This window comes from Tachysurus fulvidraco, chromosome 2, assembly GCF_022655615.1.
Source record: "Tachysurus fulvidraco isolate hzauxx_2018 chromosome 2, HZAU_PFXX_2.0, whole genome shotgun sequence".
NCBI lineage: Eukaryota > Metazoa > Chordata > Actinopteri > Siluriformes > Bagridae > Tachysurus > Tachysurus fulvidraco.
The window spans coordinates 6,449,413-6,477,058 of NC_062519.1; the positions used below are offsets into that span (position 1 = coordinate 6,449,413).

General features: G+C 41.5%; 1 protein-coding gene across 3 annotated transcripts; it reads right to left on the reverse strand.

Moving 5' to 3' along the window:
- On the reverse strand, positions 1-27,646 carry dag1 (dystroglycan 1). 3 transcript variants are annotated; one of them, XM_027167772.2, is made up of 4 exons: positions 27,107-27,646; positions 26,751-26,981; positions 9,735-10,297; positions 1-4,524 (listed from the first exon to the last, which is right to left on the reverse strand). In XM_027167772.2, exons 3-4 carry the CDS (start codon positions 10,062-10,064, stop codon positions 2,257-2,259), a joined length of 2,598 nt encoding a protein of 865 aa, XP_027023573.1. In that variant the 5' UTR covers positions 10,065-10,297; positions 26,751-26,981; positions 27,107-27,646; the 3' UTR covers positions 1-2,256. The 3 variants fall into 3 exon arrangements, with proteins under 3 accessions (XP_027023573.1, XP_027023572.1, XP_027023574.1); XM_027167771.2 differs by lacking the exon at positions 26,751-26,981; XM_027167773.2 differs by lacking the exons at positions 26,751-26,981; positions 27,107-27,646 and adding an exon at positions 25,747-26,115.

Sequence of the window (27,646 nt, forward strand, 5' to 3'; positions counted from 1 at the left end):
CCATCGATCATCTAAAAGCTTTAAACCAGTTTAATGTTAAGAATTAAACCATGCAAAAAAGCCCACCACAATACACACGTTTCTGATCAAATGTTTAAAAGGTTATTGGATTAATTAGCATTTTCCTGTGTCAAAACTGTACTAAAATCATAAATGTGTTCAAATCTCTTAAATATGACCAAACGGTATATATAGAAATTGCAATCAGTTCTAAATCAATCAAACCAGTTATAAAAGCAAACATGAAAACTAGAAACAAATCCCATAGTTCAGTCATGCTGGTAAATCTTAAGCATAAAGAACACACTGACCAGCTAATGTGCTTAAATGATCGTTCACAAAATGCAGAAACAAACTGAAAGCATATGGAAGCACAAGATGTTAACGTGAAAAGAAGAACACGGCAATAAAAATAAAAGCAGGCTACATATCTATACAATCAAGAGGTTTTTAATATGTAAATCTATACCGCCCTGCGACGTCTGAACAGATGGTTACAAAATCTAATACATACTGTTCTTAATAAAACTGCCTGTATCAAAAACTTTAAAAAAATAGATGTATATATTCTGATGATGAAGTTAATAAAGAAAAAGTATTTTTTCCTGGGTTTTTAAAACCTCTACAGATATTTTAGTAATTTGATGATATACTTACCCCTTATCCAGAACAAACCTCGAGATACTTTATTTTTCCCCTGCCATATTAAGATGTACACACTTCTGGTCTATAAACACAGTTATATCCACAGGACTATTTACAGGAGACACTTGCTGCATTGCTGCCAAGGCAAAAACAACTGACATTCTACTGCAATCATTGTGTAATCGTGGTTACATTTAATAAATGATGCCATTGTTTAGAGAATGATTCTTTATTAAAATATTCAGTCTTTATTTTCAGTTATTTTGAGTCAAGGCATACACTCGATAATCATTATTGAAAAGTTAAAAAAAAAAAAAAAAAAAAAAAAAAGATTAAAAAAAAAATTTACAAAGAAAAACCATGAAACAGGATCAAATCATTTGAAAAGTGAAGCTAGACTGCAAGTCTTCCAAATCATTTAATCAAAACCATGTCAGCACTAAATGGGGAGAGGAGTAGTGAATGCCTGCTGTGACATGTAGGTATTCCAACTCTACCCCATTTAGGGTTCCTTGAAAGGACAGCAGCTACATCATGCCATGTTTCCTTACTACAAACCGAAACGGACATAAAACCCAGTAATGCCAGAATTGCGAGCAATTAAAAAAAAAAGAAAGAAGACAAAAGAAAAAGCTCAAAATTAGAAATGGCACGATATCTCCATGTCTAGGTCTGGCATGAATCTCTATAGGGACAGAAACACATCCTCAAACATTTATCCAAAACATCCACAGCATAACTCGTTTCCATTACGTAGGGATACGAAAAGTTTTTTTTAGTGTTGTTTGACACGCACAAACAAAAAGAAAAAAACATAGAAAAAGAATTAAAAAAAAAAATTATAATAATAATAATAATCTACCAACCCTCAAATTTACAGTGGATTAAACAAAAGGTTCTATCCCTCTGAAGGTTTTTGGCTACCTCTTATTATGCTCCTCTTTAATAGACATGTGAATAAGGGTAAAAACAGTACAATTAATGTTAAAAGGCAAACCTTATTGAATCAAACAAGCCCATAATTGTCTGCACAACTGCACCTCTAGGTCAAGTTTTTTTCCTTAATTGTAGAATGTCACTATGAAACACTTGCACCAGCAGTCACTTTTTCTTATTGTCTTTATGCATTATTCAAAGAGTTCAGAAGATAAAAAGAGTGCTGTTAGGCAAGTAGTTTGATTTTGAAATAAGTCAAAAAGAAATACAAATGGTAAAACAAACAAACGAAAAAAAAAAAAAAAAGCCCATCTAGACACAAAAGCGCTAGGATCGGAGGGTGCATTTCCCAACTGTTCAGCAGTAGCCATACAGCCAGAGGCTGAGGTTGTTGGTACTGTCTCTGAGGATTATATAATTATACCCCCAACATCACCACTCCAATGGGGTGTGAGAGAGTGAGAGAGAGAGAGAGAGAGAGAGAGAGAGAGAGAGAGAGAGAGAGAGAGAGAAGGAAAGAAAAAAAAAAGTCCAGTTTTATCAAAATCATCCCAACCCGCCCGATCCAATGTCTCGTATTTGTAATGCCCCTCCGATTTCCAAAAATGCAGAGACAACACTGGTTTTGGAACTGCACATGTTCCCTGTCCTCCACACTGGAGGGATCTATAAACATTAGGGTGGCACATATGGAGGTGGTGATCTGTATGGGGTCATATTCTTAGGGCGGGACCCTTTACCTTCCATGGGAACAGAGAAAGGGGGTGGAGGCTGGTAAGGAGGTGCATTGGGGTCGTCATCTTGTAGGCCTGAATACTCTCCCAAAATGTCTTGGTTCAGAGGTGTGGTCTCTGGACTCGCCATATTGGGATACTCAGGAGGTGGGAGAGGAGGTTTTTCCTCTTGAAGAATTAGAGGCATGCTAGAAGATGGAGGTGGCTTAGAGTCATCAAGTTCATCTGCAAAAATGATGGGAACCCCCTTTTTAATGAAGGTTGCTTGGTCTTCAATGGTGAGCTTCCCCTTGCGCTTCTTGCGATAGCAAATCATAGCAATGATGCCTGCAATCAACAGGATCGCTGCAACCACCACAGCTGGTATGACTGTATGAAGATATACATCGTCATTGCTCTGTCGACCTGCTCCAACAGCTGGTGTAACAGCAGATGGAATGGGGTCTGGGATCTCAGCTGGTGGAACAAACATGTAGTTGCGGCAGCTACCTGTTCCTTTGATAGTGATGTTAATGGGTTTGAAGTCTGGCTCCATGGCATTGTGGAATATCGACGAAGGTTTGCCTTCTGCATCAGAGATCCTTCGGCTCATGGCCTGAATTTGCTCCTTGGGGCATGGGTTTTGTTGGAGGCTGCTGTTGGTCCATTCGATTACAATGGATCCCTTAGTAATGTTTTTCAGTGTAATTGAACTAGAATTGCGATCACCAAATGAATAGGCCACTTTCTTGACAAGAAGGATCTTCTTATGGATATCGTTGGTAACTGAACGAGGATCCCCTTGGAATCGAGCAGCAAACAGGACTGGGGGCTTAACATTATTTCCAAAACGACTGACACGGACCTCAAAGGCATCTGTTGCGAAAAGACCACCTTTGTCAGCTGCTTGCATAAAGTATTCATGTTTGCCCTCATGCTGCCAGTCTGGTAATCCATAAAGCAACTGGCTAGTGCTGTTGAACTGAATCCAGGAGTCTTCTCCAACAACATCAGCATTCTTCCTCAGAGTTAATCTTAACTTGTCTGTTGTTCCATCCTCTCGGTCAAAGAATGTGTCAGATGGGATTTTCACCTCAAAGTATGTACCAATGTATGACTTAACTTGATCAATTGGGTTACGCAGCTCTGGTTTTGTATTGCCATCATGTAAAACCGAGGAGGTGGTACTGCGAGGTGGCTTGGCAGTGGTTGTCTTCGGTTCCTTCGGGACTGGGGTGGTCTTGGGCTTCTTGGGCCTTCTTGTTGGTTTCTTGGTGGTTGGTGTTACAGAAGGTCCAACATACACTGGCCTGGTCATGGTAGGCTGGATTGTAATAGTGCTGGTAGTATCCATAATTTTTGTGGGCTGAGGGGGTCCTATTGTGGGAGTATGAGCAATTGGATCTCTGGTACGAATAGTAGTAGTAGGTTTCATAGGCAGTGGTACAGGGCCCCACACAGGTGGTGATGAGCTGCCCGAGGTTGGTCCAATTTCCCGGGATGTAGGTGTGGGCACAATGCGGCTCGATGGCGCAGCGTATGTTGTCGGAGGAAGCAAAGAGGGCACAGGGGTGGGGGTATTAAGCTGTCGCCGTACTCGTTTAGGTACATGTGGCTTTTTGTTAGCAATGTACCATCCCACCACTGGATATCCCAAATGTGCCGACATTGTCCCTTCCTTTGCTGGAACTTGAACACTGCTGATGTTGGGAATGTTGCTTTGATCCAGGGCACAGCCAAGTTTCCAGGACAATAAAGCACCATTTTCTACAACTTTTTTGGCATTTCCTGGCCCAGCCATAAACGCAGACATATCAAATAAGCGATTGTTAACAACAGGCAAAACCTTCATATGTTGAAGCCCTACTCCCGAGAATTTTTTCATGCTGGCCAAAAGCTCTACTCTCTGTTTGGAGCTCATCTTAGTGAGGTCTGCATCCAAAATTACTGTCAGAACAGTAACAGGCTCTTCATTGCCACAGACAAAATGCTGAGAATCGCTGTTAGTTAACTGAATTGCTAACTGAACTGGGTCTGTGTCAGCATGTTCCTCTGGATGAACCTCAATGGAAAATACATCTGGACTCTGGGACACATGGTTTGCATTAGCAATAGACACAGATATATAGTGGACGCCCTTGTCTACCTCCAAAGGAAGTCCTTGAAGGGTGCTACTCACTGGTTCCCAATGCAACCATGATGGTAATGCATCTTTGCCTGCCTCTGCAATCTGAAAGGGGAAAAAAAATAACTATTACAAAACCAAGTCATTATGTATTGTAGTACACCAAAATTTCCATCATACTTAAATACCTAAACAACTGAAAAAGCTAGGACACAGATGTTGTAAGTGTGCTATTGGGATATTAAAACAAAACCTTCTAGTTTACATTTCAAGTGAAGTATTGTGGTGGCAGTTTTGAGTTAAAACTGTTGGAACAATAACAGACTCTGGCTGGAAAATCTACAATAATTATTCTGACTCTGTAACGTTGATTTCAACAATGCGATGAATAGGCTGTGGTAAAGTATAAGCAATGCACTGGTTAATTTTAACATCTGCAATGACCTATTGTTCGAATCATAGCCTGGTGTACTGGACTTTACACAACTAGCTATAAAATGAGTCAGAAATGTACGATGAAAAGTGACAAAATTAAACAAACAAACATATCTTCTGCTTCCAAGACTGTAAAACAAAGGTTGAAAAATATTGTAAAGTTGAAGCTCCCGAGACAGATTATTAGTGCTCTAGACTGTAGGACCTATGCTTGTAACAGCTGGGCTTTTTATTTCCGATGCCGTCCAGCGACCACTTATTTGTTTACATAGAAAGAAGTCAATAATTCAGGAGGAATTCCAATTACAACTAATCTATAAAATGGCTGATGATTTGTGGGCTTAAAACGTTAACACTGCAGCAGACAAAAGGTCAATGTGGAAAGAACTGTTCCAGTCTAAATATGTATAAGAATATGAATAGCTATTAGTTATTCCATTTTACTCAACTTAGCTATTGAATTCTTAAACGTGAGAATTTGGAAAGTGCACGTTTATTTTCTAAAATAACAGTGTTGTGTGCAGAAAAAACTTGAGAACTTTGAGAGGAAATAAAATCATCTTGCATGGTCCCTCCCTCTCTCCATCCCTCCCTTTTTCCTTTACAAAGCCCTGGCTGCAATTTGCTGAGGTCTAAGAGGAATAAAACATTTTAGAGAATGTGATTTGTGAAAAATAGGAACTAATAAAATGTCATGGTGGTAACAGCAGATGTGGCCCGACACCCAGCATTTAATCACCTCATCACAGGTTATATCCTACAACAGCGTGTCCCAACCATTAACTATTAAATACTGGATGCATCGAAGTGTTGAAGAAGTATCGATAATGTTGTCTATTTTAACAGTATTTGGTCTGGACAAGATTCACATTACTAGGCATCTGTATCAATAATACAAAAACACACAAGTTGCATACATGTTCTCCTTTTCAAATTGCCCTCTCGTAAATCCAAAATATCTGCAACAAAACCGCTGCCAATACCACACAACCCCCAAGATTAAGTCTACCACTAGTTTCCAAGCTGATGATTCATGAAAGTTGTTCTAAAGAGAGAGTGAGACAGAGACACAGAGGCTAGAATAGAAGCACAGCAAAAGTAAATAACATCTGGGTTCATTGCTTACAGGTTCTCGCTTTTGTATTATAGCGGCAAAGATTTTAAGGTGCAATGTTGGAGAAGGGACTGAGGTACATTTGAGAGAAAGGGAGCATGCACACTAAAAAAAAACAAAAAAAAACTAAAATTAGAAGACAAGTCTGTGATCTCCTGAGATGCCTCTGTATCTTAATCAAGTGAAGACTGTGGAAGAGAATACTCCTGTTGCCCTGACATGAAGGAATTAAAAAGGAATGAAATGAAAACTCAGCCATCAAAGATGAATAAAAGGGTCTATTGTCAGCATGCACGTGTGGGGGAGCCCACAGGAAAAAAAAAATATACAGGGCTTCATTGTTATGGTGGGAAGACAGCTGAAAAGATAAGATTCATAGTTTTGAAGGAGTAGGCTATGGCATGTCTTTGAGATATGAGGTTGAAATGGAGCCTGTGAAGACACGGGGAATTGGCAGTGTCAATTCTTTTCAGTGGAAAATTTTAGGAGGCGGAACCCTTTCGTTCGGCTGAATGGATGTTTTAAAGGAACCGGATCTCGAATCTACATTTTATTGTTAAACATTTGCTCAGTATCGTGTAAAAATTCGCCTATGTATAAAAATAGATTCTCACATTCTCAGAGTAGGCAACATGCTACACATCATTCTGAGTAGGAGATTTATTTCTGGTACAAATAAAATAAATAACCAAAAGGTAAAAATATACTTTACAGGTAAATTAAAACTTCCCAAAATTCCATGTCGCAACAGTCACCGAGGAAGCAATAAAGTGCAGAGAGAAATGACATTTATAGTCACAGTTAAAATATTAAATTAGTAATTCTCTGCCTGCTAAATTTAGGATTTATATTTGATATTAAAATATTAAATTATAAAGTAAGATCCTGAGGGCAAGGATGTCAGCTTGTTCTTTCAAGTTGCAAAACAGCCAGTATAAAGCAAGCAGTGGAAGAGAAAAGAAGGCATGAGGTCAAATGAAACGTAGGTTAGGGGGTGGAAGTGCACTCCTCCGATCACCTAGTGCAGATTTAACGCGTCCTACGAGAGGTGAAACGTAAAGATTTGGTAGATTATTTCCCGAGAACTATTTAGAAGAAAATGCAGCCGGTGAACCGAACTTTTTAATGTGTAAGCTCTCAGCAGTGCACTCTTGTGGACATGAAAAATACTGGAGCAAATGAGCTGGCAGCCTCACATACAAACTGTGACGTATTTTCCTCTCCCCTTGCCATTTCTGTGCAAGACTAAAAGGCTGTGTGTGAATTAACTCCGTTCTAAAAATGACTATTCGGGGTTACTGAAATGTTTTGCAAAGGCCACTGGTAAATGACTAAAATGTTACTCTTCCATACAACAGGACGCCGCAAAAACGCTGGTTGCTATGCAAAGGGAATCGCAAACAAAAACACAAGGCAGAACACCTTAATACAACTGGTCTGACTTGGCTAGATTTGTATTTAACCATAAACATGAAATGAGTCACATTTCCAGGGCTATTTTTAATTTATTTATTGTTTTTTTTTATTATTATTATTTTATTTTCTTAATGCAGGCTGCTGGAATATAAAGCTTTCTGCTACTGCACAGCCAAGGCTAATTAGATTTCAGTGCCAGTCTTTGTGTGGAAAAAAGGAGGGGCTGGGGAACGTAGAAGGATCCTGGTGTCGCAGGCGAATACGAAAGCGATTGAAAGAGGTTGGGAGAGGAAAGAAATGCAAGAGATTCACGGAACGTTTCAAACCATGTTGAGGCCAGCAATAAAAAAAAAAAAAAACAACAAAAGCATCTGTCACTATTCATCATAACCCATGAGACTGAGGCACTTGTCAATGCTCTTGGTATTCTGCTAGTTTTTATTCATGATAACTACAAAAACACAAAACGGGTTACTTCGCTATTACTTCTAGTGTTTCTAGGCTCTGTTCCGCTCAGTCGAGGTATTTATTCCGATCCAGTCCTCTGCAGCTCAACACACTTGAGACAGGAAATCAATCAGGTGCATTAGAGACTGGAACAGCTCACTACAGTACAGCATTTGTGAATCTTCCAAGTTTTGAACATTTTATGCTCAGGAACAAGCAAGTCTTGGCATTAACAGCTATACACTTTATCATTTATACAATATAAACCGGGGGGGGGGGGGGAGAGAGATCATGGGTGGACAAATTATCAATCCATTAGCTAGCCTACTAGGCAAGTAAAAGTAAAGTGTGCTGCCCAGTCCCAACTGGAAGAAACTGATTACACTTCAAACCGATATAGTGACGATCTTCTCTTGATACGTTTAACAATAAAATGAGCGACACTTCTTCACTTTCACCATGGATGTGTGTCCGCAAGCAGCCCTGACAGGAGCACCATGGTTCACACTGACTTGCGTGTCTTATGTACATTTTTAAGATTTAATTCACTGGGTGTTCACTAGATGGCGCTTCAGAATCTAAACATCTCTGTTCGTTTGCAATGTCAGTGTGCGATGTTTAGCGAGGTTAAACTATACGATAACGTATAAGAGAAATAACAGCAGAAAAAACACATTGCTAAACTGATTAAAATATTTAAACTTGTATTGGATCATGACACTTCTGAGCCACAAGCAACACACCAAATAACCACAGGGGCTACTATGGTGACCTTGCATAAGTATAGTGAACAGCAACAATAAATCGGCTTTGTGGTAACTCGAAGAAGTGGAGAGAGTCGTATAATGGCTAAGCACTAAAAATATAATAAAATAAATAAATGGCCTGGACACGGACTAGTAGGTTACCCGACCGTGATGAATATCCATCTGGCTTTTTCTAACTTTCGTCTTTAAAATGTCAAGAATATGGTTACAGAGGAGTTCTGTTTAGCACCGTGTCCGTTTCAGCGAGATAAGATCGGAGAGACAAATCGGTTAAGGTGGTATACTGAAAGCAACAGCTGTACACCATACAAAATGTTGCGTCGTAGCTTTCTTGGGTGCAACTGTCAGAGGAGATTTCTCCGAATGTGCACAAAGGGGCTTGAGTTTTCAAACTTTAAAAATGCTCGACAGGCACAAATTATCCTATGAATATAGGATTACACGGCATCCATGGGAAAGTCTCTGAACATTTATGTGGCATAGGGAAGCACGGTGACAAGCTATGAGGTGGAGGGGTCACACTTTTATACCAACTGACATGGACACAGGAGAGAGAGGAGGGGAAAGAAGAGGAAGAAGAAAAAGAAGAAAGGGGGAAAAAAGCCCATCCCCTGTTGGGTGGCTGCTAAGCAGGATATGCATATTTAATGTCAGGGTGTAATGACCTCTGACTGCTGAGGGCACAACATTAATACACAGACGTATCTAGCGAGACTATAGACAGCCGTATCTAGTTCTGATTATTGGATTTATTTCAAGTTAAAAAGAACAGCATGTCCTCTCTCCAGACTAAACAGCACTTGCACATGGTACATGAGCTAAATAAAGTTGGTATTACCAACACTGATCAGCATGCAGGGTGCGTGCATCCTCTGAATTCTGTGAGAGCACAGGGCCTTAATGTGTGATGCACTCATGGGGTTTATAAGTTGTGTTCTGTTATTAGAGCTACTGCTGCCTTTTATGGGTCGCTACTCAGAAGGGAAGCATGGAATACGTTTCGAGGAGCGACGCTAGAGGCAATGTCACTTCTCCCGCCGACTAAGTTTACTGGCTAAACAACGAATACAAATGAATCATTTATGCTAAAATGTGGAATGGCTGATGAAAGGCAGCAGATAAATTATCTGGCTCACCGTAACTGTGCTCCCAGAATCTCTGGCTTTCGTGGGGATATGCATCTGGAACATCCTTCCCACTACTGCAGAGGAATCGTGGAAGCCACTTGGTTGCTCCGCTGCCGACACTACTGCTCTCGCCTCCTGGAGGTCAGAGAGCACTGCCGAGTGCATGGAGGCCTCCAGCTGTGCCATGTCCCCCAGTACCTCCAAGGTTCCCTGGGGTGATGAAGCCTGAGCTTCTGCCAGCAGCATGACTGTCAGCAAGAGCAGCGCTATAGTCCTGCTCCCCAGCCTCAGCATGCGCCAGCAGCCTGCATCCCAAAACCTGCTCAGTTTATTGCGCATACTTGCTTTTGTTGTCTCGCTCTGGCACAAAGAAGAATGTCCAGTTGAGGGGGCAGCATGCACACCCCCTAGTGAGGCCCAAAGAACGGATCCTTTTCTTGTTTTTTCAGAAGCGCCCCCAGCTCCCAGGCAAGCCTCTTCTTTTGTTCTCGCTGCTTTCTCTCTTCCCTTGCCTTTTGTCAGAATCTCTTCAGTACTCCAGAAATCCCATTGTTAGAGGTTGCCTCTGAGACCTGGTGAAAGAGAAGAGAATTCATTAGCGTGCATTTCAATACCAAAGGAGACACGGTGATGTCTAGTTAAGGAATTTACAGCAAGGACAAAATAATGCCCCACAACACACACACACACGTATGACCGATTGTTGATTCCCTCCACTTTACTTTCCTTACTTTCCACACATGCACACAGTGTTCACACAGGTGGAAAAGTCTAATCGTATTAACATTCACAGCTTTCTCTGTCCTGGCTCGGCAAACTTGCTCAGCCATTACCAAACATGTTCCTGAAAAGCACTCTGCACCAAGCCGTCTGTGAAGAGAAATGCGTTAAGACAGGGGGGTCAGTCCACTGACCAACTGACTGAAGCGTTTCTGTCGAGGAGGCAGGAATAAATGCATTGTTTTTCCCTCATTGTTTCATAGGGAGGCACAGACAGAACAGTGACCTCTGGGGGTTTATTATTCATACTGGTCCTTTCAAGTAAAGCTCACAGAGAGGAGTGCTCGGAAGGAAGGCAGTGGGCAGCAGGGTTTATGCGTTTGAAGAGTGGGATGCTGTTCCAAACAATACAGATGATTTCCCCAGAGGCCCTGCTCTCAGTGCCACTCTGGCCAGGATTCAGACTATGAGGAGAGAGGCGGTAGAAGAGCTGGCTCTCATGCCCTGAGTTATCTGGGCCCCAGTGAGAACAGACCGGTTTCTTTAGTAGGCTTGTAAAAACAACAACGGCCTTTGTACAGTAAGCTTTCCTCTTGATGGCCTGTAGTGCTTTTCCACCGTTGTCCGTTCGAAACCAAGACAAAAAAAAAAAAAGTGTCTGTTTTTGAAGTCTGGTTCATGTTAGCCAGCCACCAGACACGTGCACTGTGGAATCAAAGAGATATAAACAGTAGAGAGAGGAGGAAAAATAAAGAATCACTACTGGGAATCTGTGCTGAACAACATAAGTGTTTTTCAGGATAGGAACCCCTTTGTGAATCCAGATTAAGAGCTGATAGAACATGATCGGAGCAGTGTAACAGCCATCGGAGCCAAGATCCATCAGTGGCCAGCCATCATCCACTGCCCCTGCAGTGTTTCCCTGTTAGGATTTTTAATACACTCACTGCTTGCCAGCCCATTTGTGTCCATATCAGCCAACACAGAGTCAATCATTGCTGGTGAATAACCAACACCACCATGTTCGCTACTCATTGTCTGGTATCACAATGATGAACCATGTCTACAGACATGCTTCTACGCCATACCAGCTATTTTTGTTTTTGAGAGGGACCCGAAAACATGCAAATAAATCTAATCTCCCACAAGTAAAGAGGAAACCTGACGTACTGTCTAACAAGCACCAATTCTCAAACTCCTTTTCAGCTTAAAGCAGTACTAGGAAGGACAGCGGAGTTTAATTTCTTTCCAACACGTGCAGTAAAAGATGCAGTAAAACACGATGTACCCTCAATGCATGGACAAAGGCATTAAGCCTCTTAGTGCTTCCTATGAAGAGGCTTGGCAATGGAAAATAGAATGTGAGAGTCCAAAACGACCCACACCAAAGAAAACAAGACCTTCCAGAGAGCTGTAAAAGCTGTAAACACTTTTTCCCCAGTCACTCTAAATGAGTGAGGGTGCTAGACTAAAAAAACAAAACGCCTGCTACGACTATTGATTAACAAATAACATCCCTAATTCAGGCTACAGGGATGGCAGTGATAGTGACATGGGGGGAGGGGTGGGGGGTCTGACTCAACTCATTTAATCCTCCATTTAGAAATCTGCCAAATTCAAATCCTTTATTTCTCATGAAGCATCGCTGTAATGGACAAGTTATGATTTGTTTATCGTCACCTCCAAAGCCAACAAGAATAGGCTGATACAATTAGGACACATGAAAGGATGGGTTCAAACCCATCTCCGGTTACAGATAAAGACCTCCTTTCAGCGCTCACAACGTGTGGGCCTAAAAATTCTAACCCGTCGCTAAATTCCTCTATAGAAGATTCAACAGATCACACGTGACGAGGCCGAGCACATTTCAGCAGAGAAACTGAACCTGATACCTTCCTCTCTCGAACCATCTTTGCCTCAAGTGCAACATTATGATTAAGGGCTAAATAAGTTCACATTACCACAGAAGGCAGATCTCTGGTGGTCAAAAGGGAGCAAGGTCTATAAAGAGTGCTAGAAACAGAAGCTCTGGAAGCCAGCAGAGTGCTTTCCCCCTGGCAACACCCTTTGTGCACAACGCTTATGGGGGCTCGCCGTATTGGATAGGATTATAAAGGCGGTGAGTCACTCTGTCTGCAAACGCATTCCACTCAGACAGAGTCACTGAACCAGTGAAGCTCAGAGCCTTCGTTTCTGGAAAACAAGGGCAAAACAACGAATGCCTTGTTGAACAAATCTGTACAAACTTTACCCCCCTTGTGGTGAGTGTAAAAGGAAAAGAAAAAGAAAAGCTCCACCTCTTTTGTCATTATTTCCACCCAAAAGCGCTACAACTGGTGTAATTAGTGAGGAACAATGCAGAATCTGTTACTGCAATAAGACAAAACTACTTTGGTCACTTGTTTATGCAAGTATGAAAAGTGTTCTGAATAAAACGCACAGGAGACTGACCTTTAAATGGAATAAAATAGCACGGAATGTAGCTCAGGTATGCAATCTGAATAGAAAAATTAATTAATTAATGAATCAGCGGTTCACTTCTAACAAAAACTAGAATTCACAAATGGCTATACAGCTCAGTAGTTCATGAAACGTAATGAAATTGCTTCAAAATGCTAAAAGGAGTATAACTGATCGCAGGCATGGTCCCACTTAACAGCTCGGTGTTGACCTGAAACAATCTCATTTTCTGAAATCTGTATTCGTGCGACATTTGTTTAAAAAGAAAAAGAAGTCGCTGCTCGCTAGAACAACAACAATCGAATGACTTGGAAGAAATTCAGTTAAAGATACAAAATTGCTGTTATTAAGATGGAACAGATGACTATTTGACATTTAGGTTGGTGGAGACGTGTGTGTCTGTAGTCAGATGAATATGAAACATGTTTGTCCCTAACCATGGATTTCAAGGCTACGGTACAATCCAAAGTGAATGACATTAGACACTGCAGGTTAATTTAGAGGTACGCTATGTGCCTGTGTGGTACTGAACCTATAATGTCTTGCCTGATAATCCGGATGGGGTGGGGTGGGGCGGGGCGGGGAGGGCAGCTTAATGAGGTTTTTCTTCCTTTTCGAAATGGTGCAGTTTGGAGACAAATGCCGCCTGATTCTTTCGAGAGAGGCATTCAAGAGCGATCAAGTGATATCAAAACTCATCAGTCGACAACTTACAAAGCCGACTTAAGCAAGTGCCGAGCTGTCAGCAACATTTTCCTCCTTTTCAAATAGTATAAAAGGTTCTATTGCAAGACCACATTAACTTGACTAGAAGACATTTTAGCTGCTGCTTGTACAATAGAACGTATCTTACGTGTACAAAGATTTTTCCAGACAGCCACATTGTAGACGCCCCAACAAAAAAAAATCTCTAGTACATTCATGAAACGTGACATGCAACTCATTCATATATATAATTAAGTGAATATATGAGAGAGAGAGAGACAGAGACAGAGGGACAGAGAGAGAGAGACAGAGAGAGAGAGACAGAGAGAGAGACAGAGACAGAGCGAGACTTTTCCTAAGTGACCTTCTCGAACCAAGTGTGTGGTCTATACCCTCAATGGGGTTAGAGGTCATCACAACCCTCTTTATTTGGCAAACAACACATTACTTACTGAGGAGACAAAACAAGGAGAAAAACATAAATGCTAACAAGCGCTAAAGTCAGATTACATCCAGCACCAAATTCTTAAACATTCCGGGCTTCGTGTTGTATTTCAATGCAGAACATTCAAACAAGCTGAATTAAGGGAGTACGTGTCACGGTCGAGCAAATCCCCAATGTGACCGTATCTTATAATGTGAGAGATCTACGAGAGGGAGAGATTCAGCAGTGTTGGGTGGGGATTAAAATAAATAAATAAATAAGTCACAACCAGTCTGTTTTTAAATTGAAAGTGCCCTTGCAAACACGCAGGTCCCCACATGCCTGCAGAGCAAACATGAACCGAGTGACCTGCTAGTAATGGTGATACTTGAGTAAGGGGTGCGGCGGCCATCTTGACTCGGCACACATTCTTGCAACAATGGGAAGCTTTTATTCCCTCATGGTTCGTTACAAAGTGTTACTCCTACGTGCTTGTGTTACGTGGGCCACCTGTGGGCTGAAGGAAAGATTGATTAAAATAAAATAATTAAAAACTCACCTACAACCAGATTATGTACTCTCTCAAAATCCTTCGCTGCACTCTGTCAGAAACTAAATAACCTGTAATCAGGAATTAAGCAGCGTTTGGGAAATCACCTGCTCCTGTCTAACGCTTTTTTAAAAAAAAAAAAAAAAGGCTATAGAAGCACATCAGACATTCCACCTGCATTTTTAATTCAATGTAAAGCTAAATGAGACATGGGAAATAAGAAATGTTTAAGCGCTGCAGAAAAAAAAAAAAGGGTACGTTTTGGATTAGTTAGCTCTGTTCAAGGAGAGTTACGGTTTATTTGGGCTTTACACCATATTCCTCCGTCAAGGCTCCTTACATCTCTGGAATTACATCACGACAAAGCTGTGGTGTGCGGCGGCATGCGAATTAAAACCGGAGATGAAGTCAAAAATTATTATTATTATAAACCCTTCAGAAATCTGGAGGCATCTTGTATAATTACATTTGAGCAAAATGAGAATCCTTTACGTTTCAATCCTGACGTGTCTCACTGGGGATCTTATTAAAGATGAGCTGCTACCAAGACTAACATCTGGCCTAGATTAGGCTTTCGGGAAACATTTGAGAGCGACGAGCAGAGCCTGAGAATGAGATACAACCCTGCAAACAGGAACGGCTACTTCCAGGCAACAGCTTAGGCTTCGGAAACGTGATCACTAAACGGCTTTGCCAATCATCCGAATGCTTCCTGAAATAACTAAACTTTCGCCGTGGGGAATATGGAGATCAAATAATATTCCTAATAGTTTCTGAAGATTGGGCTTTACTGACCTTCCAAGGGAATGAGATGGTCAGGAGACGAAAATACACTGGCTGCTCTCTAAGTTCCTCTTCTCGACAACTTGTCAAAATAAATTATGTTTGCCTCCAAGCACATCTCCGCCAAACGATGAACAAGATGCGCACTGTGACCTTTCAAATTATGTCTGAGCTGCATTCAACGTGCGTTTATCCAGAAATAGCCTGTAATCAAAGTGGTAATGGCCGCTCTGTCTGCACGCCTCTTTTTTAGAAGCATTTCAAGTGAGTGCTGACGAGCACACTGGGCATGCCATAAACACTAAAGCTCATCGCGGCTCATTTGGCTTGTTTTATCAGGGACCTCAGATGCTGTATGAAGACCACCACCAGCTCTGTGGTGCAGAAAGACAGGTGGCGGAAGTGACAGCTGACATACCGAGACTGCTTACAAAAATCACAGCTCTGGACTATCCCTGAAGTCTGGGTAATGTGACGACCTCCGAGTCGGCCTGGTGCACCTCTTGTAGCTTTTCACAGGCTGTACAAACGACTTTATGAGGACAACCAGTTAAATTCCAAACTGTGGTGGATGAGAAGCAGGTTATTAAGTAGGGCTGGGGGTATTTCTGGAAATGGTCCATCTTCAAAAGTAGGTAGCGACCTCGGGTGGTCGCGGGTTCATACAGATATTTATCCAAGACATCAAGTCCCCAGGTTGTTGCCATAGCCTTATCTTGCTTCTTAAATCACTGTTAAGTTCAGAAATATTCTGGCCAGCCCCATGCTTACACCCCCCTCAAACCACAGTTCTTTCTGTTCCATGTAATGGGACAAAAATAGTCTCAAGCAAGGTCAAGGCAAAAAAAAAAAATGTCTAGACACCAGACGAGACCTTATCTACACAACTCATAATATCATATATACACACACTATGTATTTATACGTGTATCAAAGAGCACAAAAAGCAACAAATTGCTTTAGCATTCAAGGACAGATAATCATTAGCTCTTATGAGCGAGGACAAGCATGTCCTCGATCATACTTTCAAAATCGGCAGCCATGTAACTCTCAGGCTACATGCAGACTTCCTTGCTTTAATCGCAAGATGGACTCCCTCTCGTTTGCTTGCTCGCTCACACGCTTGTTGGATCTGCACCAAGTGGCTGCAGAGAGAGCGAATCCCTGATCCTGTGAATGAGCAGTTCGGCTCACGCCAAGGCGACGCTAGCCTGTTCGAGCGGAATTGGTTAACTGCTACTGCTTCCTCACTTTCACTGATCTGGGGTGACACCGTTCAGAATGCCTGAGAAAGGAGAGAGAGAGATAGAGAGATAGTGACAGAGAAAGAGATAGAGAGGACTTGCTCTTGAGTACAGATGATGGGGGGGAGGGGGAGAGATAAGGTAAAAGACAATGGCTCGTCACGTTTCCTTAGCCAAGGGGATGACAACAGCATTCAGAGCGTGTTCAACAACCAGGCATAGCTCTTGGGAATTGGACTTGAATAGGTAGCGAGAGGAAGAACAGGGAGGGGGGGGGGGGGGCTCATACTATTTTATCCTTAGTGGTGCTCTCTCTCTATGTGATCTATGTGTGTATATTTGGGAGGGCGATAGGAGGACAAGACGCTACAGTGCTGAACGACTGTGGGCTGAAAGACGGCACTTCAAAAGACGATCAATCTTTGCTCAGAACAAACCGTGGTGCTGTGCTGTTTGAGGAAGCAAATCTATTTCCACCCTACGTGTGTTTGACACGCACGTATCAAAGCCGCCATGCTCGGGGGGTGAGAATGCTGCTGCGCATCTGAAGGTGGATTCCATGTGCCGAGAGCAGCACGACGCTATACACCCCCCCCCACCCCCCCACCCCACACACACACACACACACGTTCCTCAGGGAGAAGCAGATGGCTCCACGGAGGCACACAACTTGCGCACGTAACCTGCTAAAAAGAAACACATCTGTGGAGCCCATCTTGGATTAAAGACTTGGACCAATAAATAGTTCAAACACGCACAGTGGATGTCAACAAAGCCAATGCTAGTGTAAACTCTGAGCATGCCGTTTAAGATGTTTGAATAATAACGCCACCTGTTTCGACAGAGGAAACCTGTTGTTAACCATGAAGCGGAGAAAAACATGACCTGAAGATACAAGAACCAGCATGTGGAGATAGAGAAACTACTACAGTGTTTGGAGACTAAATACAATAGATTTGTGCTCAAGTGTCTTGAGAGTTTTTTTTTGTGGTTCGGAAATAAAACTGAAAAGGTAGAGGTTTAAGGTTTCTGTTTGGGGGGGTGGGGGTGATATCAAAAAACGAACCCACAATTTTGTTTACCAGAAACTGTTCACACATGCAAGATAAGATGAGGAGGGGAAGGGAAAAAAAAAAAAAAAAGATACTGCTATTATTCCGTTGTCTAAACTGTCCTTGACATAAAATGAAAGTTTGAGTAAATATCAGCAGATACAAAATATTACATTACAGAACCAAAGTATTACAAATAACCCTGTGACTACCCTGGAGGAAAATGATGGCTTCCTTTGTGGGAAAACAAGCAGGTGATGCCATTGCTCCAAAAGTATAGTAATATTCTGTAACTACAGGTCTCCACATCTCCAAAGCAGACTTAAAAGCGAAGGCAAAATACATATTCCCAGCACGGCAAACACCTGACAAATTGTAGCTTGCAGAGGTGTGTATCCACATCAGGAAACTGCGTCATGGTTGCAGTTACGGAACAGCTACAAACTAGACTGTAGCAAAAAAAAGACACTGACGTTGCTAAACTTTTAAACCATGGCGTCGTGAAATTCTTGAATCTAAAGTGAAATGTTAATGTTGGAGTTTCTATAGCAACAACGCCTTCACGGGCGCTTCGTTCAAGCCGATCTACCCCGAAGTCCTTCCAATGAATCGGAGTATAAACATGCCGCCCTTTCAAGTGAAGAATGAAAAGGTCATGTCGATATGCTTAAATGTGCTCCACGGTAACACTACCTCAAAATACAGGCACACAAAACACTGCAGCTCCTACTGTCGAGCTGGAGCATTTGCTCGTAAAATGCTTCAACGGCGGATTTACAAAAGTAAACATGTACAGGGTCAGGTCAGTGTTGAGCTGCTGGTGAACAAGCGTGCGTGAATCATCTCCACGAAGCAGGAACGAAGCCGGCCATTCAGAAGCAAAGCCGCTGGTCGGTGTGAAAAGCAGCCACTGGTGTTTAACTGTGAGAAGTAACACCGGTCTGCTTGGTGGTGTCAACATCTCTGGCCATGTTTACAGGGGCAAGCGCTGCCAGAATCGAGAACCAGGTGGAAGATTTCATGGTTTACTTCCATCTAGCTTGGATTCTTGGTGGACTTCCTGACGCCTGCTGGCTCTCAGAGTTGCTTAACATTTTGAGGGTTGCCGTGGTAGCTGATGCTTATCTAATGAGCACCTCTTCCAGTCCCCTAGAAAACAGCTGGCTGTATCGGCATGAAAAGAAAGAGTTATTTGGCTGTTTGACTTCTCACTTTAGTTTAAACACGTTAGTGAAAGCAACCATGTTGGACTCAAACACGCAGACAGAAAGAAATGAAACGCAAGCAGAAAGAATAGACTTGTACGTTAACATACGGTGTTAAATGCAGTATTAAAAGAAGCTTGGGTTTTAAATGGCTTCTGTTAGGAGGGGGAATAATTTCTTAAATCTTTGCTTAGTGTCACTGTAGAGAAGCTACATTCTCGGTAGCGTTGGAATTCACCAGAAAATTCACCTGCTGCTCTGAATTTTAAACGCAAGGGTCTCGATCTGGATTTCTGTGTTTAATTGGTAATAAAGCGTCTCATCAAGCCAGCAAAGATGACGGACATATTTCCAAAAGATCTCAACATTATATCGGTGGTAATCGTTAATCTCTATTCCAGGTAATGCATTTAAGATTTAAATGAGTCTATTTTCTAAACAGATCTGCGTCAAGGACATGGGGCTTGAAAGGATATCAGGGAGAAATCAGGTCAAGCAGTTTGCAGAGGAACAAACAGCCTAACCTCCTAGTTTTATCTGTGAAGATAAGACTCCGGCAAGCGTTTCCTTTCTTTTCGTTCCCGCGGTCGGCGGTTAAAAAGAAAAACGATAGTGGCATTATGTTTGGAATAAACATCCTTCATTTGATACCCAAACCGTGCTTTGTAACTGTGCTATTTGCATGCGGTAAAAATGTCCCCCCCTAATCTTGGGGTTAATGTGTTATCAATTAACCTAAGCACTTGGCAAATCCCTTGGTCTAAGGTAAATGATTTCGAAAGAGTGTGGTGTGAAAGCAGGCACCATTCATATGACTGAGTCTTTTGTTGGAGAACAGGTGGGGATAAACAAGCAGCTCCGAATCTGAATGAACACCCCCCCCCCACACACACACACATATACCCCCCACCCTGAATGAGCACGTTCACTTTCCCTGCTGTTCACTAGCCTAATCTGTTAAGAAATTGCAGGTGGTCCTTTTCTTTCGGGACTCTTGGTTTAGAGAGCTGTGACTGCGCTGGCTCCGAGGTTTATCGGTTCACCGAGCTCGGTACAGGCGACTTGACAATTACCCTCTTACTTACTTACTCACTCCTGCTAGATCACAGCAAACACCCTCTCGCTTCAGGAAAAGCTGGGTAATTTGCAGAAGGGTCAAAGAGCTCCTCAAACTCACCGGGCTGGGGAGCTAAAGAAAAGATGAGGAGGAAAGGAATGGGGGAGGGAGACAGAGAGAGACAGCGACTCACTTCCTTCTGCTCTATTCATGGCGCTGCTGAACACAACCTGGGTGTGGGAAACGTTAATTGACATAGCGCTAGTGTTAAATTGCAGCAGTTTAACTAATAAATGATCTGATCACTCAGCCCTGGCCATGTAAATGGATAGGTTGCCAGATCAGGAATCGGTTCATACTCATTTTAAATTGTCCACAACAATTTTCCAGTGAACATACAGTCATTTCTTTATTCAGTTTCCAACCAAAGCGTTCGAGTCCCCAAGGGCCACCTGCACTGGAAGTCAATGAATTCGACGGTGTTTCTAAAGTAGCCAGAATTTCTAAAATACCATTAAATTGAAGGAAATAAATATTGCACAACAGCAGTCTTTCCTGCACTGAGCCCAACATTCTGGGAGTTTAAAAAGGAGGGTTTATCACAGCGCTTTGAGAAGGCAAAGCCGAAAAAAGATGTACATCTACTTGCAGCTGTTTTTCGTGTCAAAGCCAAGGTTTTGTCAAAAGACAAGCGGATCGTTACAAAGTCTTCAGAAGTTTGTGTTGTTAATTCAATTACGTAGACAATGTCAAGCCTGGGAGAAGTGCTAACAATTAGGATAAGATTTTTTTCCCTCCACAAGCCTTAAGTGCCACAGATGAGTGAAAAGTCCTAGTATATTTTAGGCATTGAAACTAAATTAAGAGATTGCTTTTAGTTAAGACTAACATCTCACTGAGTGTGAATAATTTCAGGACTTGGTCTACAAGACTTTCCCCGACAGGGTGAACAATCTGCAAATGTCAAAGCTTAAGCCAAAATAATGGAAACCTCTGAAAGATGGTTATATGAACAGGAAGAACAACACTGTAATTGCCTTTGCAGGCTTTGACCCATTTCTAGTAGAGACCGTTTTTTTCCCCCAACATCAACACCATCATCTTTTGTGTTATGGAAGTTTTCTCTGTATAGACTTAGACGCAAGCAAACTCGCCAGACTGTATGATGTGTTCGTGATTTTGTGCGTCTAAGTATTTTTTCCCCGGTGACTTTCAGAAAGTTCTTATACATACTGAAAAAGAAAAAAAAAAAAAAAAACAATCATAAGAAGTCTTACTTGAAACTGGGTCAACATGACTTTGTTTGTAGATTAAAGTCTTGAGTTCTGGACTGTTTGCTGAAAGAATTACACTTCAAATGTGTGCTTTCCTCATCGGGGATAGGCATTAAAACGTGTTTTTTTACCATTTCTGAGACTGCAGCTTCTCCAATTAGGGTACAAATTGCTAAAGTTTAGGAACTGAGAAGCATAATTTATCATTAGAGACCAGCATTTAAAGCAGTCAGTTAGAATTGTTGTACGTATCAAAACAATTCAGGGAGGTGACACTGACTGTTTAATAAGTAACAAATGAATCATTGTTAAACAGCAGCATGCCTTTTCTAGATTCGTTTACCTCCTCTACGTCCTTCAACAACGCAGCAGCTTGAAGCGTGTGTGTATACAGTATAGTGTACTTTGCTCTACGTTCTCTCGTAGTAAAATGATTCTTGCTAAAAAAAAAATCTGCAGATGGTGCAGTGTTACATGATGAAACTGTGTACAGGATGAGACGCCTCCTCGCTCTGAAACTGAACCCCCGGTTATTTACGAGCAGCGCTACAGAAATCTAGGTTAGTCTGCAGATTGAACCGTGAGCCACTGCACACTGCTGTGCTGCAGCGCACGGAGCCTCAAAAAGGATGAAGCGGCTCGCGGGAAAACAAACAGGAGCTGTGTGTGCTCGAAGAAAGAGCTTCTTATGCTGCGAGTGCGGGTTCGCCCAGCCATGCCGTCTCTTGATTAGGTTTCAAATCCAATCATGACTCTGCCTTGCATGTCACGTTATGAAACACGACTCTGTTTTAACTTCCTGGCTGTTGGATTTCACAGGACTTTGCCAATAGGTGTACATGGAGAAGAGACAGGACAATCAGAGATGCACTCCAGATCTGTCAAACAGTAGCATGCGTGTGTCAGATGTAAGAAATGGTTGATAGTGGCTACCGCCCTCCCCATCACCCCACTTTTCTATTTTTAAACCCAAGTGGGGCAAAGTTACATGGCTAACTTTAGCGCTCCACAAGAAAAAAAAAAAAAAAAAAAAGAGGTCACAATTTGCACCTCTTGTCTCGCATACAAAATTGCACTTAAATAAAATACATATTTACAATAATAACAGATAATGCTATGGAAAATGCTGCAATACCAAAACACTGCACAAGACACATTCCAGACACTTAGTGTAACGAACAAGTTTTTAATAACAAAACCCTGTTGAATTCCTGAATCTGATAGGCCAGGAGTTAAGTCCTTTTCTGCATCACTCTGATGTCATACTCTAAGACCAATACATAAAATAAATAAATAAATAAAAACTCTGCCAATAACAAATACAAAAGCACATTGCTGTTATTTAACAAAAGCAAGACATAAGGGAAGTGATCATACAAGAAGAATCAAATTATTTGCTGCATCACAACACCTAGATTCCCATAATTTATTCGGTAATGAATATACAAGTTTTTTTTTTTTACGTTTTTCAAGTACCATATACTGTAGTTCAACCTTTTTTCAGCCATTTGTTGGGACCAGAAGCTGCAAGACAATTAATACTAGAAGTTACTTTGCCTTGCTTCGATGACCGAGCGCTCTACAAGTTAACTCTCGACTGCTTTGGGTAAAACTTGTTACTGCTGTTTTACGTGTAAGGCATTTAGTTCCATCTTCAAAATAGAAGTACATTTCAGATGTAATATAATCACTACTTAAGATGATCATTTGACTTCAGAGGGTTGCGATATATAACCAATATACCCGGCACACCGTTTGCTGTTTGTGATTTTTTCCCCCATTCGGAACACAAGCGGCTTCGTTTTTTTTGGTGAGAGACAAAATTAAAACCTGTGGTGTGTTCATCATTGCCGTTATGAAACAAGAACGCACCCGATAGCTGACCAACCGCAAGCAGGCTGGTAAACTGCACAATATCGCTGTGATGGATGACTAAATAATACTTTCAGTCACAAAGAGAAACTGGCTGAAAACAAGAAGGCTCTCCAGGATACAAAGTACATAAAAACCCTGTAGAGGTCTGAAACTGGTACAGGTGAATCTTTTTCTCATCTGTCTATAATCGTGACACAATGATGAAAGTCTGGAGAAAAAGAAGGGGGAAAATACTGATCTGAAGCAACACCTCATAGGTGGAACTCGTGTTTTTATTGATGATGAGGCTGTCAACAGCGGCGGCATGATGAATTCTGGCACATCTTAATTTTTCAGATCCAAGCAGCCTCCCTAGAACACAGTGGGGTATTTTTTTGTTGATGTTTTTCTCCACGTCCAAGCTGTTTAATGTTGTCTCTTAGTCACGCCAATCAGCTGACCTGAACACTCAGATGCAGATCACGTACTGAAGTCAAAGCCAAAGGCAAAAAGCCACCCCCCCCCAAAAAAAAAAAGCCAAAAATAAATGGCTGGTTTACAAGCCAAGCAAAGCATTACCAGTGACGATGTGCAGCAGCTGGTAATGTCTACAGGTCACAGCCATTACAGCCACTGGATTTGCAATCGAATATTAACACAACATCATTATTTACAAATATGATGATCTGTCTAATTAGGCAGAAAACAGGAAACAAGAACAAATATTGGCTTTGGATCCCATATGGTTCACCTAATACAGAACTGTACCTGAATATTAATTATCGGATTTGTATTTTCCTAAAATTAAAACGCACTAAAAAAAACAAAACCTATTACTGAAATACAAGTACGCTGTTATTTTACATAATAAGGCTGCCTTTTTATATGATCATAAACGTTATGCACAGCCATATGTATCACAGACACGAAAACCACAAACGAGTGCAATTACAGAGCCAAGAGAGTTGTTTTCAGGACAAACCCAATCAATATGGCTGGCTATCAGCTTCACTACAATACACCGAAGGTGATCGAGGAGCCTCAGGGACTGCAGCAATACCTACTATCGCAATTATACTCAGGACTCTAGAGGAAAATTAGACTCATTTACTATCCCCAACAGCTGGCTGCACCGTGTGGTGAAGAATACGGGCACAAACTTTCGCACTGCACTGTATGTCACCGAGAAACACATACAGTATGCGAGACACGAGCTGTGGGGGGGAAACTATTCGGAAATGTATGCCTGTCTTCTAATTTTATCCCACCTCCTCTAGTTCTTCCCCAGAGGACGAAAAGGGAGTTGGCAGAACATGGCTCAGCCTACATGCCAAGGCAGAGATAGAGCTCCAACTAACACTGTATACACATATACACACTGTTTTTGTGTTTGTGGATTTAGCTGCATGTATCAGACTCATCTATATGCAGAGACGTCAAGCAAGAAAATCAACCCACACTACAGTCAGTGTTACTTGAAGCTCTAGAGAAATCTAAAGGGACCAAAAAACAACCAAAAAAAAAAGGGCAGGGAGATTATCAACTGCGTGTATTTGTGCATGACATCCTAATATGTCTAAAATAAAACCACACAATTATACAGACAGACATGGACAGCTGAGGAAGGATTTTGGTTTCAGTCCTGAAACACACACAAAAAATAACTACAAACTTCAGATACAAAGACAAACAATTGGAAGTTGTGAGGTTTTTTTTTTTGGATGTTCCAAGCTTTACTTACTATCTGATTACATTAAACTATATGCTGCAACAATATATATTAATACACATGAAACAGATGATCTGACAAAAGACAGGTATCTGCACTGAAAATGTAGCAGCGTGTCAAACATAGACTTGAAAGATGATCATGTTTTGAAAATATTTCAAAATTAGGTTTGTTAGAATACATATTTTCCCAACAGCGGGGTATCGGTGACGTGATCATTCTTGAATGGAGAAGTGTGAACAGAAGGTGACAATGTATTAAATTATCTGGTGATCACGCTGATGAATCAATACATCAATATGGGTCACGATTAATCATATTTATACGGATCATGAAGTGCTTTTTGTAGAACTAGCCGGTTCCCATCTCCAATCTGTTTAGCAGCAGAGACAAAATGACTTATCTATGTTTACAAGTATGACTTTCTAGTTGCTTATATGAGACACAAACGTGTGTATAACTTCACACACACTAGGACTGAGCAACACACCATAACTACACACATTACTACAATCGACGTGATCTGTCTTCTTGAGCACAATCACAGCTCACTGAAAACGTGTCAAGGCAATGATCGATTGTTTATCAATAACACGAGATGTAACGTGCATTGTTTTGTTTTCTTCTCTTTCTTTCTTTCTTTCTTTCTTTCTAACCTAACTAACAAACTAAGCAGCTCTGAGCCCCAGTGCTTTGAGCAGCTCTGTAAACGGCGCCGTTCACACAGACTGCAGGAGATCGCAGGACAAATAACGCCTCCTGGAGCCGACAAAAAAAGGTTACAAACATCTCAAGACACAGAAAACGTAAAAAAAAAAGAAAAGAAAAGCGCGATAGATTACAAAATAAAACAACCCACGAATGCACAGAGGTATCAGAAACTCGCCTGTAGTTACACACACACACCATATATACACACACATTTATACACACCCACTCGCCCAAAACAAAGATCAGCGATTACCTGAGCTGTATTTAAGCTTGATCTTCATCACGAAACATTTTCAATTAGTTTCTCTTTACCACACAGTCCCACAGATCGCTCACAAGGCCACTGATGTGACCGCAATGTCTCTAAATGTCAAAGCCCAAAACGGTAAAGGGCGCCGCTGCTGCTGCTGCACCCTCTGTTTACACCCACCTACGTCAACGAAAAGTCGACTAAAGGACTCGTTTCCTTAATCCTCAAAAGATAAAACCGTGTTTGATAAAGCGATAAAAATTGCCCCAGAAAGCTACCATTTCTAATTCTTTTACATATTTAATTTTAAACGTTACGCTGTTAGCCACCTTGCTAACCTGAATAACTCAACCTTGCTAACTCCCACAGCTAGTCATAACAACGTTAAATAAAAACAACAACGCGAAAATGATACGGTTTTTTTTGTTTGTTTGTTTGCAGTAACACTAACGTCCTAGACATACACAGTTATTTCAACTCATACTGTAATGGATTTATTCTCCGTTGCACGTTTCGATACGAATCTAAAACTAGTCTAGTTTAGCTCATTACCTAACTAACTAACTAACTAACTTAACGTTTCCTTAGTTCAATTCTAACTGCAGGTTTTAGCAAGCTAATTTCATCAAGCGGTGCCAAAATACCACACAGGAATAACCACCTAGCTGGCAGGCTAAGTAGCATTATTAACACCTAGCCGAAGAGAACGTGTATTATAAAGACAATATGATATTTTTAAAAGTACTGACGAGGAGACGTAACATTTTTAGCTTGTGATGTGACAGGACATCGATGATGCTAACAAGCTAACACCTGTTCCTACTAACAGGAGGATGAAGTGAGACTAGCTACAGCTAGCTAGCTTAAAAGCAGCCAGCTAACGTTCTATACAAATGTAAAAGCCACACAAAAATATTTCACAAATATAAAAAAAAAAAGCATACCATACAATAACGTGCAGAGAACAAAAAAGGAACGCATAATAAACCGGTTAATAAATCTCTTACCTCGTTTGAGCTAGAACAGCGTTTCTAGTCATTATTTTTCTTTCCGTAGAGTCGACATAACAGAAGCGTGGCTTTATAGCGTTATCCAGCCCTGTCACGTATTAAATACAGTCTATAACGCTTGTACATAAGGCGGAAACCAATCTCGTGTCGTCTCAGAGGTTTTTCGTCCTAAAACCAAGCCGTAAGTCGAGCACTTTCACTGCCACAAGCCTGTCGCCAAAGCCTTGACTAGTCGATCCAAGAGACAGAGAGCGTCAAAGCCTAAACATTCCCTCGCAATCATTCAGACATAAATAGGGGGGGAAAAAATAGACAAAAAAGAAGAAAAAAAAAAAAAAACATGAAAGACTAACCGTAACGAGCTTGAGCCAAATGCTTTCGGTGTGTCTTCGCTGAGAAACACACACACACACACACACACACTCACTCTCACACACACACACACACACACACTCACACACACACACACACACACACACACACACACACACACACACACACACACAAAATAAAATGTCCCAGTATCGTCGTGCTGGTTATTCAGGTTTGTGTCAGCTTTCACCAACACGATGTGTTTCTTCTGTAACAAACTCCTTTCCTCGCTCGTTAAAATCTCTCAAACCGAATCCACCGTTTCAAAAGCACAGCGTTCACTTTGTCTCTATACGAAGCAGAAAAAAAACTAGAAGTAAAAAAAAAAAGCTAAGCTAAAGTGTGACAGAAAAAGGACAATCACATGACGGAGACGTGTCCGCGGGGCAGAGCGGCTCTCTACAAGCACTGCAGCTTCTCCACACAGCACCAAAGTCTATTAGTATTCCTCAGCTTCTCTACAGCTCCTCCGCAGACGAGCTGTGTAATGGGAAGTAAAAGCAGCCAGGTTTGGATATACG

Bases quoted from the DNA above. Each gene is read 5' to 3' on its own strand.
- dag1 (XM_027167771.2), bottom strand. From the start codon at position 10,064: ATGCGCAATAAACTGAGCAGGTTTTGGGATGCAGGCTGCTGGCGCATG. The intron at 4,525-9,734 runs GTGAGCCAGATA...TTCCCCTTTCAG, and splicing joins ATTCTGGGAGCACAGTTACG to ATTGCAGAGGCAGGCAAAGA.